Consider the following 12,981-nt stretch of genomic DNA (forward strand, 5'->3'; position numbering starts at 1 on the left):
CTGTTAAATCAGAATAGTCCTTCCTTCCTTTCTTGTCAGGTATCTGGTCATAGCAATGAGCAAAGTAACTACTACACATCCTATGTAGAAAGAGCAGTAGTGGAGGTATCAGAATATTGGGTTTTGAATTATACTACAATGGTGTAGTGACAGCTAGCATTGCTTTGGCACAAAACAGATGTGCAGGCCGATGCAATGCAACAAGGGGCTTGGAAATAAACTCGCATAGTTTTGACACCCAATTTTTTACAAAGGTGCCTGTGCTGGGTTATACTGTCAGCTTGATACGACCTAGAATCACATAGGAAATGAGTCTCTAGACGTGCTTGTGTGAGATCATCTTGGTCTGGTTCATTAAGGTGAGAAGATCCACCCTACCTGTGGTGGCACCCCTCCACGGGCTGGGATGCTGGAGTGAATAAAAAGGAGAAAAGTGAGCTGAGCATGAACATTTATCATTCTCTGCTTGCTCACTGTGGACTGAATGCAACCAGCTTGCCTCTCCATGCCTTCCCCATTATGATGAGCTTTGACCTTGAACTGTAAGCCAAGATAAACTCTTACACCCTTAACTTGCTTCTTGTCAGGTGTTTGGTCAAGACAATAAGAAAATAACTAATACCAAAAGTTGATACTGGGGGCAGGCTGTTGATGTGATAATTGACTATATGGTTCATAGGCCTTTGGAAGGTTTTCATGGGGAATGTGGAAGAGTTTGAAAGTTTGCGCTATGGTGTAAGCAGAGCTTAAGGAACCATTCTGGCGGGAGTTTGGACCACCAGAATATTGAGAGAAACACAGACGGTGGAGGTCCATCTCATAAAATTTCAGAGGGGAACAAGGACTCTATTAGGAACTGGGGTAAAGGCAGTTCATGTTATATTATGGTAAAGAATCTGGCTTAATTCTGCCTGTGTCTGGACAATTTTAATGATGCCAAATGCAATCATATAGGGCAATATGTTTGGTAAAGGAAATGTTAAGACATGATATCACTCAGGCTGAAAAAAAGCAGATGTGATTGTTAAAGATCAGCACCATCAACAAGAAACCTCCTGTGTTCTATTTAACAAGAAGAAAGGTGTCCTGAAGGCAAAATATCACCTATCAGAGGCTCCATCCTGTGACAATACAAATTCACTTGAAAGAAGAAAGCCTAAACTAAAGAGGTCCCCTACTAGAACCCAACTGCCTAGATGTCTTTTGCCAAGGTCAGCCTGGAGGGCATGTTTCTAGAGGCCTCTTTAACTATGGTTCAAGGGGGACGGGCTGTGTATTAAGCTTCCAGTATAACTTGGCTGCTTTGTCCATAGTTTTTGAGGCATGAAAGATGCAAGATTGAGGGGGGTCATAGAGTAAGCTCATCACAGTTTCAGAGTCACTGAGGCCAGTTAATCTGTGGCAGGTTGGAGTTTCTGTAAGGAAGCCTTGAGAGACCATAGTGTGAAGCTAGGAAGGTGAACTCTAAGTTGCAGTGGAGACTGCAGGGTGCTGGAGACGTCAGCACCATAGGCCAAGGAAAGCTGCAGGTTCAGTGCAGAGCTGCTCTAATAGAGAGGCAATGGATGCTCCAGGCAGCAGATCTGGAGGGGCGGGGCTACCCACGCCTTTTGGAGCCTATATAATTCCATCCTGAGTCACAGATGCCAGGCATAGTTATGTAAGATTTGTAATTTTCCCTGCTCGACTGGTTTTGCTTTGGCCTGATCATTCCTTGCTATGCCCCCATTCTTCCTTCCTTTTTATATGGGCATGTTTACTCTGTGCTGATGCATGTTGGGAGAATGTAACTTGTGTGCTGGAGAGATGCCACAATGGTTAAGTTGCTTTCTTGCAAAGCCTAAGAACCCAGGTTTGATTCTCCAGGACCCATGTAAGCCATATACACAAGGTGGCACATGTATCTGGCATTCTTTTGTAGTGGCTAGAGGCCCTGGCATGCACATTCTCTCTCTTCTTCTTTCCCAAATAAATAAATAAATAAATAATAAAAGTATTTTAAAAATAGAATATAACTTGTTTTGGATGTTTTAAGAGCTACAGGTAAAAATTTACCTGAGTCTCTAACAAGATTCTGAACTTACACTTAAATTGTTTTCATTTGCATGTGTGTGTGTGTGTGTGTGTGTGTGTGTGTATGTGTGTGCACAGCAGGGTCTCTTTCCACTGCTGACAAATGCCTGTTTGGCTTCATATGGATGACTGGAGAACTGAAACAGAAAACTTTGCCATCAAGTGCCTTTAACTGCCAAACCATCTCCCCAGAACCCCACACTTACACTTTAAATAGTGTTGGAACTACTAAAGACTATGGGGGACTTTGAAACTGTTAAGGGAAAACACTTCAAGATATAAGCATAGGCAAAAACTTTCTGAAAAGAACTCAATAATTCAGGAAATAATCCCAAGAACTGATAAATGATAACGCATGAAATTCGAATATGTCTGTACAGTAAAGAAACTAATCACAAGAGTGAAGCTCCAACCTAACAAGTGGGAGAAAATCTTCAACTATACATGACACAGGGGACATCCATAATCTACAAAAGATTCACATGATTAAATACCAAAAATCCTCAAAGTTGTTCAATCAATATATATGAACAAATGAGCTAAATGCTGAACAGATCATTCTCAAAAGAGGGAGCACACATGGGAATATTTCAAGAAACTATTCAACATCCTCAGCCACCCTCAAAAAATGCAAACAAAAACTTCCATGAGACTGCATCTCATCCTCATCCGAATGGCTATCACCAAAAACAGAAACAGCAAACATCATGACAGTGCGGAGCAATGGTGCTGGAATGTAAATTGGTCTGTTACCACAGAAATCAGAATGGGGGTTCCTCAAAAAACTAAAAGCAGAATTTACCTATACCACTTCTGGGTACGTACCTGATGAAATTTAAGCACACCACAGAAGTAGTTACTGACTTTCAAAGAGTTAGATCTTTTGTCTCTGTGGCAAAATGCCCGGCAACTTTAAAGAATTGTTTCCTTTTGCTCATGAGTTCAGAAGTTTCCGTCTATCATTGCAATGAGGGAAAGACCGAGAAGAGCTGCTAATTTTCCTGGCAGAAAAGGGGGGTAGACAGAGAGGGAGAGAGGAAAAGACAGACAGAGCAAGAGCATGCTTTTGGTATGGTGCCACCCATATTCAAGGTGTGTCTTCCCTCCTTGCTTAACCCCTCTAAAAACACTCTCACTCATACTCAGTGGCCATCTCAATTCAATCAAGTTGCCAATCAAGACTACCCATCATAGTGGATGTTCTGTGCACACTCCATTAGCAGTGTATAAGAGTGTAAGATTCTCTACCTCCCCATGCAATCCAGCTTTTAAAGTTTAGATTTTCTATTAAGTGTTTGGTAGTATTTTATTGTGACTTTACTTACATTTCCATAATGATTGATAGTTAGCATCTTTCAGCTGTTTGTCTATCTTCTGTATTTCTTTTTGTGAAATATCTGATGAAATATATTACCATATTCTTTTTAAAAATTTTTTGTTTATTTTTATTTATTCATTTGAGAGTGATCTGCAGACAGAGAGAGAAAGAGGCAGAGAGAGAGAGAGAGAAAAAGAGAATGGGTGGGCCAGGGCCTCCAGCCCACTGCAAACAAACTCCAGAAATGTGTGCACCCCCATATGCATCTGACTAACTTGGGTCCTGGGGAATTGAGCCTCGAACCTGGGTCCTTAGGCTTCACAGGCAAGCACTTAGCCACTGAGTCATCTCTCCAGCGCTACCCTATTCTTTTTATTGGGTTGTTTTCTTAGTGAATTTTGAGACTTTTATACACTCTAGAGATGAGGCCTCACTAAGATATGTGGTTTGTGAATATTTTCTCCCAGTTTGTTGCTCATTTCTTCATTCTCAATATCTTCAAAGAGCACAACTTGTCAATTCATATACAATACAATGTTTAAGTTTTGCTTCTTTATGGACCATATATATTTTTAATTTGTAGTGCGAGGGTTGAACCTTGGGCCCTTTGCATACTACACAAATGCTACATCCTTGAATCTACTCCAACAAGCCCTATGGATGAGTCACTCTCATGGAATCAAATCTCAGAAATCATTGTGTCATCCCAGGTCTGTGTTTCTTAGAAGTTTGATAGTTTTCATTTAGAACTATGGTACATTTGAAGTTCATTTTTACATACGGTGTGATCTATGGGTCAGAGATTCTGTTTCTGGATGTAGATGTTCAATTCTCAGCTTTCAGTTTTATCAAAAATGAAGTGTTCATAAATTACTTATTTTGGGGCTGGAGAGATGGTTCAGCTACTAAGGTGACTGCCTGCAAAGCCTATGACCTGGCTTTGATTCCCCAGGAACCACATAAAGCCAGATGCACAAAGTGGTGCATACATCTGGAGTTCATTTGCAGTGGCTAGAGGCCCTGGTGCATCTATTCTCTCTCTTTTTCTCTCTCTGCCTGTCTCTCTTTTCTGTCTCTTTATGCATGCAATAAATAAGTTAAAAGATTTAAAAATACTTATTTTGAATAGGCATATTACTTTTAAGGTACAAAAAGATACAGTGAAAAACTCTTCTGCCTATTTCCTTATTCAAAAATAATATTTTACCATTATTCATTCCTGAGATATCCTATCCACATAAAAGTAAATAGATATGGATATATTCTTTATCTGCCTTTCCTTTTGTATACAGGTCAAATACTATACATAATCTTCTCAACCTTGATTGTTTGCTCCTAATCACAGACATTGCTTGAAGTATTATAAGCTATTGATACAAATGATTTATTTAGCTACATTATTTCAGATGGTGACATGGTTGACAAATCATGTGTACAAGACACTATATCTGTAGGATAAAGCCCTACACACAGAATTATGGGGTCCAACTTGTAATAACTCGTTCTAAATTGCTCTCCATAGGAAGAGCAAAATTTCAACATCTCCAAAACTGTCTTTTCCCCACATCTTCAACTTATTTAAATATCCCCAAATTTAACATGTGAGCCAGCCTGGAAGTGTATAATTTTTTAAAAGGTCATAATTTCTATAAAGAGTAAAGAACTTAGTAGTGAAGTATCTTCATATGAGAAAAATGGTGAATCCTGACCTATGGAAATGCTTGCAACTTTACTGGAATGTTCTAGAGGGAATAATCTGGCACAAAAAGCTAGAAGACTGTGGTGGAAATATTCTGATAATACTCTTTTATCAAATTAGTAGTTCAAGTAATATATAAAGTAAATTAAGGCTATGTTTATTCCATTTATTCATCAATATATTCAGCTCACATTTTGTACTAAGTTGACAATATACAAAGGAAAATCATATTAAAAACAAAGAAAATATCTATATAGCCATTTCCATCAGGATATAAGTCACAGTACAGAAAATAAGTCACAGTACCTTTTGTTTTTAAATATCACACAAAAGTGGATAACTTAACTACATCTTTTCTCTGGAAAATATTTCCCAATGTTTAATCTATTAGGATTCCTTAGATAATTTTTTTTTTTTTTTTTTTTTTTTTTTTAGGTAGGGTTTCACTGTAGTGCAGGCTGACTTGGAATTCACTATGTAGTCTCAGGGTGGCCTTGAACTCATGGTGATCCTCCTACCTCTGCCTCCCAAGTGCTGGGATTAAAGGCATGAGCCACCACGCCCAGCAGATTAATGTGTTAGCTTTAACAACAACCTTTAGCCAAGCATCTCCAAATGTTAAGAATACATGCACATATATATGTATACCTATATAGAGTATTGTTTTAAAATGTCAACATTAGATTTTAAAATTTCCATTGCTATTAAGCCAATTTTTCTATGAGCAAAACAAAATCATGTGATAGCCAGGTGTTTTGTGGGTTTTTTTTTTTTTTTGCATGTACGTGTTGTGTGGCATGTGATGTGATATGTGCTGTGTGTAGGTGTGTGTGCCCTGTGAGCACTCACGTAGAGATCAGGTGTTTTCCTTTATTACTCGTCTGCATGTTTCCCTCAGACTGAGTTTCTCACTCAACCTGAAGTTACCACTTTAGGTTACCAAGCCCCAGAGATTCCCTGGTCAGCACCCCATATGTGGAGTCACGGCCACCTATGGCCACGCCCAGCATTTTACGTGGGTGCCAGGGAGTCCAACTTGGGCAGCCTCGGGCCCTCACACTTGCACAGCAAGTGCTCTCACCCATTGAGACATCTCCCTAGACCCATGTCATCAATTCTTACTATTGACAAAGAACCAAATCTCCTTGTTACTTAGATCTTTAAGCATTATGTTTCTGGATTTTCACTGCTTTATGAATTCTATATGAATCTGAGATTTTCCTGATTTAATCTGTGTTCTTCACTTACCAAGTCCCGTTTAAGAAAAGTTGGTGATTCTCCAGTTAGTAAGGGTCGTGAAGCAAGAATGTCTATTTTGTCTTCTAGTCGTCCCTCCATGGTTTTGATAGCATTTAAGAGAGTCTTTAGAGAGATTCTGGAGTCCCCAATCTCCTGAGACACTCTCACAGAAGGCAGGGATGGCGCAAAAGTCACACGGCGTGTTGAGTTTGGACTCATACTAGGCAAAACAACGCCTGAAGCTCGTTCCTTTATACTCACAGAAGGCCTACCGCTCCCGAGGGATTTGGAAGATGTAGGCCTCTCTGGAGATTTCCTTTTTCTTGGTGGCATCACCAATCACAATCAATAAAATCAAAGTAAATCTAAGAATTTTATTTTCCAAGCAGTACCCACTTGAGTAGAAAAAAGGGAGAATATTCTGGAAGAAGTCACAAAAATATATTTGAAAATATGCTCCTTTAGCTTTCAGAATGAAGAGATCATGTAGTGCAGAAACAAGCCTTAATCAAGTTCCTTGTAAGGAGGGTAATCTACTGAGTCCCCTTTACAGCACTGTGACCTCACCACTCATCAACAGTCAGTTGGGTGGAACCCCATGAGTATTCTAATTGCAGACATACTCTGGTACTGTGGTTATTGGGGACATCTATCTATCTATCTATCTATCTATCTATCTCACAGACACAGACATTATATACATTTATACTATAAATTAAAAGATTTTTAAAATAATCTAACTATATGAGAAAAATTTATAATATTGAAATAAATCATTTTGCTTGGGCAAGCTGTTTGTGGGTTAAGCTCTTCAATGAATGTTTTATGTATCTTGCTCATTTAGCTGTTCTAGTTCATTTGCTGAAATGTGACATGACCAATGAAAGGTGTCAGCCTCGCCAGCCATTGCTGACAGGTAAGCACCTCCACTACTAATACCTCTTTCAAGTGAGCTTCTGTCTATTGCAGCTGTACTTTGTTGGCACTCAGTTCTGATTCTGCCTACAATTCAACAACCACCCCCCAAAACCAAAGATACTTGTCCTTTACATTTGCCAACATTTTTTAAAGCTCAAATTCAAAAAGTTATGAGTCTTTGAAACTCATGAAAGCATCTCTCGATGTTCTCAATCATAATAATGCTCCTTATGTCTGCTCACTAGACAATACTTATTTCTGAAAAAAAAAGCAATCATGAGCTGGGTGTGGTGGCACACCCCTTTAATCCCAGCAGTTGGGAGGCAGAGGTAGGAGCATTACCATGAGTTCAAGGCCACCCTGAGACTACATAGTTAATTCCAGGTCAGCCTGGACCAGAGTGAGACCCTACTCCGAAAAACAAAAAAGCAGTCATAAAGCTTGCAGAAAAATGGATGGGACTGGAAACTAAATTACTAAGTAAAGTAACCCGTGCTCTGAAAGACAAACACTATATGTTCTCTCTCATAATCAGATCCTAGCTTTGAATTTTCAAATTTGTGTGTTAACCTGGCATATCTATAGAGAGCATACAATTTAAACAAGAACAAAGGCAGGTGGGGAGTCTAACTGAGGAAGTGGGGCAGAAATGATAGGAAAGACGTGGGGGAGGGTACCGAGGATGGAAAGGGTCAAGCAGGGATGAGGGTAGGGGGTAGTGGGCTGAGGGCATGGGGGAGAGGGTGACTCAAAACTCAGGGTATGAAAAAGCAAGGTGGAAACCTACTACTTTATACACTGGTTAAATAAATCTAAAAATAAAATCAAGAAAATGAACAGAACTATCTTTAAAGGACAGATAATGCAGTATTATTTATTAAACAAAAATAATAGTGCCAAGTATGAGACACTTTTGCCATGAGTTATTGGCCAAGAAAGCTCCAGAGCGCCCTGAACCATGCCAGCCTGCTACTGTAATTGTTCTTGGTTCCCCACCAGAACGAAACAGTAAGGCTTTATGCTGAAAACACCGCACCCTTTTGGCTGTGGCCTGCAAACATATCAAGCTGGAGCTGAGCTTGAAGCCTCTCCTCTAGCTTCCATAGTGTCAGAGGTGCACAGACTGTCAGGGGAGAAAAGTGTCAGTGGTCTCACCTAGCAGCAATGGACCCTACGTGCCACAGTACTGGCCCACCAGCCAATAGTAACATAAATGTTATGGGGATTACTAACATTTTCTGATTGGATCTGAGACCTAGTCCACAAGAAGAAATTCAAGCCTAGTACTGCAAACCAGGACAAAAGCGCACAGTTGGAGAAGCCAAAGGACTGAAAACCTGCCCACCTGAGTTCGGTTCCCCAGGACCCACATAAAGCCAGATGTACAAAGCAGCAATGGTTCTGGAGTTTGTTTGCAAGTGGCAAGAGACCCTGGCACACCTGTGCACTCTCTCTTTCTCCCTCTCTCTCTCAAATAAATCAACAATTATCTAAAAATAAATAAATAAATATCCCTTAAATATTTATGTGTATGTCCACAGATTAATGCCACTGTCAGCCTTGGTCAGAAAAGCCTGTTTTTTTCAGTGGGTGGCAGTTATGTAAAGACTTATAACTGGTCAAAGAGCTGAAAATGACTGTCGCGTGCTTAGCCTTATATGGGACATCTGTATCATCCTCTACAAGGCTGAGAATATTGCAGAAGAAGGTACAGAAAGGTTATAAGAGTTGGGGTGCTGAAGAACTCTCATCTGTTCAGAACAAGGCCTTTACAAGATAGGGCCAGTCAACATTGCACCACAGCTAATAAGACTCCACCCCTTCCTGAGGAGCTTGGGAGTTAATGATTCCTGGGGGAGAGGCAGTCATTCTCTTCAGTGGCAAAGCCACTGGACTGTGATGGGAAGAAGTTTAGTGGGAATGCTGGGCATAAGGGAGGAAAATAGGGGTACATATGTTCAAAATAGAGGGAGAATATGTGAATTTGTCAAAGAATAAATAGAAAAAAAGAAAATTTACATTGTTTACTGAAATATTGTTTTTCTGTCAGTAAACAATATTGGCTTCAATCCTAAACATCAAGCAGGCTGATTGTTCTAGTTTTGCTGTGGGCATCTTTAAGAATTCCTCTGTAGCTTTGCAGAACTAAAAAGAAGTACACAATAGGCCTTTAAAAATGTTTGTTACATCTAGAAGAGAGGATTTTCAGCTTCCCCAGGGTCATATGGTGAGGAGGTGAAGGACATCATACAGTTTCTTACAAACCACAACAATATGTCAACCTGAGGTATGCAGACATTCACTATACCTGAGCGTACTTGGCCTCTAAGGCCTTATACAGTTGGCGTAGATGGTCGTTCTGTAAACTGGTTTCAGTAAAAGAACGTAGCTGCTCTTCCAGCTGTTTAACTTTTATCTAGAGCAAGAGAAAAACAGGAAAATAACAAGCCTCATATATTCTCAAGTGGAGAAGAAGATGCCATGAATTTTGCAAAAAAAAAAAAAAATCAAATACCCCAAATTAGAGTACTTACTTAAAACTTGCAAAAACCAATCTTAATTTTTTTCTAATCCTGTAAACAATTCTATTTTAACTCAGCTCAGAGTATGTCACGGCTGTTTAAATGTGCTGAGAACTCATTTGGTTTCTATTGCTTTAGGAAAATTCAAATGGACATGAAACATGAAAATAACAATGAGATAATGTTCGTTAATATAATTCAATTTTGAATGAATTGTGGCACCTGGCGTGTGTGGGTGAGCATATGTACATAAACTGTAGCATGTAGCTAAGCAGCAAAGCCCTCTTTCATACTTCGACGTTGGGCTAAAGTCAGGCTTAACCTGACATCTCACAGCAGCAAGTGTCCTGCTCTGAGCCGCTATAGGAACGAGCAGAGGCCACAGTGGACCAGCCTCACTCCGCTACTCAGCACAACACCTTCAAATCTATGCCCATGGGGCCACTTTCCAGATTTTTTGTTTTAGGGATGTTATAAAATTTATCCCACCTGCTGGAAAACAGAGGATCTCTACACATTCTCAGGGAATGATGATGCATAGAATGGTACTAAGTCTTCAGATAGTCACGGAATGGGTTCGGACTTCAAAATTTTAGGCTTAAACTTTGTACTATTAATAGCTGAATGTTAATGAAGAAACAAACTTAAGGAAGTCCAGCAACTAAAGGGTTAATCTGACAAATTTTTAAAAATCAGACAAGAAAAATCTGAAAATAAATCTCATACCTGGAGTGCTCCATTTTCATAAGCCAGTTTATTTTTACTGTCAGTTATTTTTCCCAATTCTTTTTCCACCTTCTGCTGAGCAAGCTGATAAAATAAATACAGATATCAGTGCCACCTGGTATAGAAGGAACAATTACTTTTCTTTTAAAGCAAGTATCAATGCCCTTGCTATTTCTTTTTTTTTTTTAAAGGATTAGCCTACTTTAAAATTTTTTTTTTACTTTTATTTTTATTTATTTATTTGAGAGCGACAGACACAGAGAGAAAGACAGATAGAGGGAGAGAGAGAGAATGGGCGCGCCAGAGCTTCCAGCCTCTGCAAACGAACTCCAGATGCCTGCGCCCCCTTGTGCATCTGGCTAACGTGGGACCTGGGGAACCGAGCCTCGAACCGGGGTCCTTAGGCTTCACAGGCAAGCGCTTAACCGCTAAGCCATCTCTCCAGACCCCTTGCTGTTTCTATAGTAACAAGTCCAAGGCTTATTTACTTGCTACTGCTGCCTCTGCCTTTCCCTAGATAACTGATCAGAGTGTTGGCAGGCAGTGTGTAGAGACAGCTAATGAAAGTATGAAGGCTTAGGAGTCCCAGAAATTGTTCTTTGCACATTCATCTGTTTCTCTCTTCCTTTTCCCTCCCTGCATCTTTCCCTCCCTCCCTCTCTCCCTCTTCCCTCCTTCCTTCCTTCCTTCCTTCCTTCCTTCCTTCCTTCCTTCCTTCCTTCCTTCCTTCCTTCCTTCCTCCCTCCCTCCCTCCCTCCCTCCCTTTTCCCTTCCTCCATTCTTTCCTTCCTTTACATTTTTTTCCCAACCCATCCTATGTAGCTGTGATACAATCCAAATGCCATGTGGCTGTAACAGTAGTTGCAGCCATCAGAGGGGTGTCATACAGCTTGTAAATTATTACATGTTGGACAGAAGATACTTTCAGGTGTCAAAGTAAAACTCAAAAAAGACACTAAAATAACAAAAGAAACATTTACCTGAGACCAAACACTGTTTGCTTAAGCACTCAATTATAGTCTTTTCTGGGACAAGTATTACTAAAAGCTCTGTATTTCATGAAATTACACATTTTCATTATTCAAATGATGTTTAAAGATGAAGGATATATTTCATATATTGTGACCTTTTATATTGATTGTCAATTGATAGGACCTAGAATCACCTAGGAGATGGCCCTCTGACTGCCTGATTAGGTGAAAAGACACACCTTAACTGTGGGCAGCACCATTCAGTGGGCTGGAGTCCTAGACTGAGTCAGGAGAGAGCTGGCTGAGCACCAGCATTCATCTCTCTCTACTTGCTGACTGTTAACTGAATGTGACTCGCTGCCTCACACTCCCGACACCACACCTTCCCCACCGACGCAGGCTGTAAGCTTGAGCTGTGAGCTGAAATAAACTCTTCCATAAGTTTCTTTTGACAGGGTATGAGAAAAGTATATAATCCATTTTTTCTCAGACTTTATGAGAAGAAATAAGTATAATGTGTAGCCTTCCTTTGACGAAAGTCTAGCCTCATTAATACTCTTCATGAGAGACACAACAGTGATTGAATGTCAACATCTGTTCATTGCACAGTCAATGTCAACTGTTATGTATTAATAACAGCAAATACTAGCATTGTCATCTGTCAGTCATCTTCATGAGCTAGTGTGGGGGGATAACATGCGCAAAGCAAATATGAATAAGTACATAGCCCTCAGTCATGGGCTGAGTAGCTGCACCATGGAACATTTGTAGTAGATCTAGAGTTCAGAGTCTATGTTGGTAAATCTCGTATGTTGATAAAGTTCACTACTTCTCACTAATATTTGCTTAATTTATGTATAAGAGAACAGGAAATTCTTACTCTTTAATTTTATATTCAACTTTGGGCAAGTCAGTAAAGATGAAAGCATATAATAAGTCAGGTCACTGACTGTACAGGATATTCCTCACTTATCTCCAAGGAAGTTAGAAATATTATTCAGTCTCCTCTTTGTTCCTTCCTTTATTTCATTTTAAGAATTGTCCACCCAATAGACCTGATTCTAAATAAAGCAGAACCTTATTAAATTACCACATAGTAACCTATGAGTCAGGTTTTCATCTGTTCAAAACATTTTCTTATTTGTTCTACAAGAAGGCACATTAATGTAGAACACTGTTTTCTCCTTGGTGGTTACGTTGGCTGAGAGTGAACGTTCTAGGGCTGGGAAGATGGCTCAGTAATTAAAGGTAGTTTCTTGCAAAGTATAATGGCCTGGGTTGGATTTCCCAGTACCCACATTAACCCAGTACTCAATTGCGCAAAATGGCATATGCATCTATCTGGTGTTTGTTTGCAGTGGCAGGAGGCCCTGGCATACCAATTCTGTCTCTGCTTGCAAATATATGTGTGTGTGTGTGTACACACACACACACACACACACACACACACACACACACACACATACACATTATTTGGATATTGGTTTTTCGAGGTAGTATTTCACTCTAGCTCAG

General features: G+C 39.9%; 1 protein-coding gene across 1 annotated transcript in view; it reads right to left on the reverse strand.

The window, feature by feature from the left end:
• Ccdc150 (coiled-coil domain containing 150) overlaps positions 1-12,981 on the reverse strand; it is a 102,668-nt gene that overhangs the window by 31,495 nt on the left and 58,192 nt on the right. The window contains 3 exon segments of the mRNA XM_045148368.1: positions 7,269-7,331; positions 9,556-9,663; positions 10,496-10,579. Coding sequence (XP_045004303.1) covers positions 7,269-7,331; positions 9,556-9,663; positions 10,496-10,579 — 255 coding nt within the window.

This window comes from Jaculus jaculus, chromosome 4 (assembly GCF_020740685.1).
Source record: "Jaculus jaculus isolate mJacJac1 chromosome 4, mJacJac1.mat.Y.cur, whole genome shotgun sequence".
NCBI classification, from domain to species: domain Eukaryota; kingdom Metazoa; phylum Chordata; class Mammalia; order Rodentia; family Dipodidae; genus Jaculus; species Jaculus jaculus.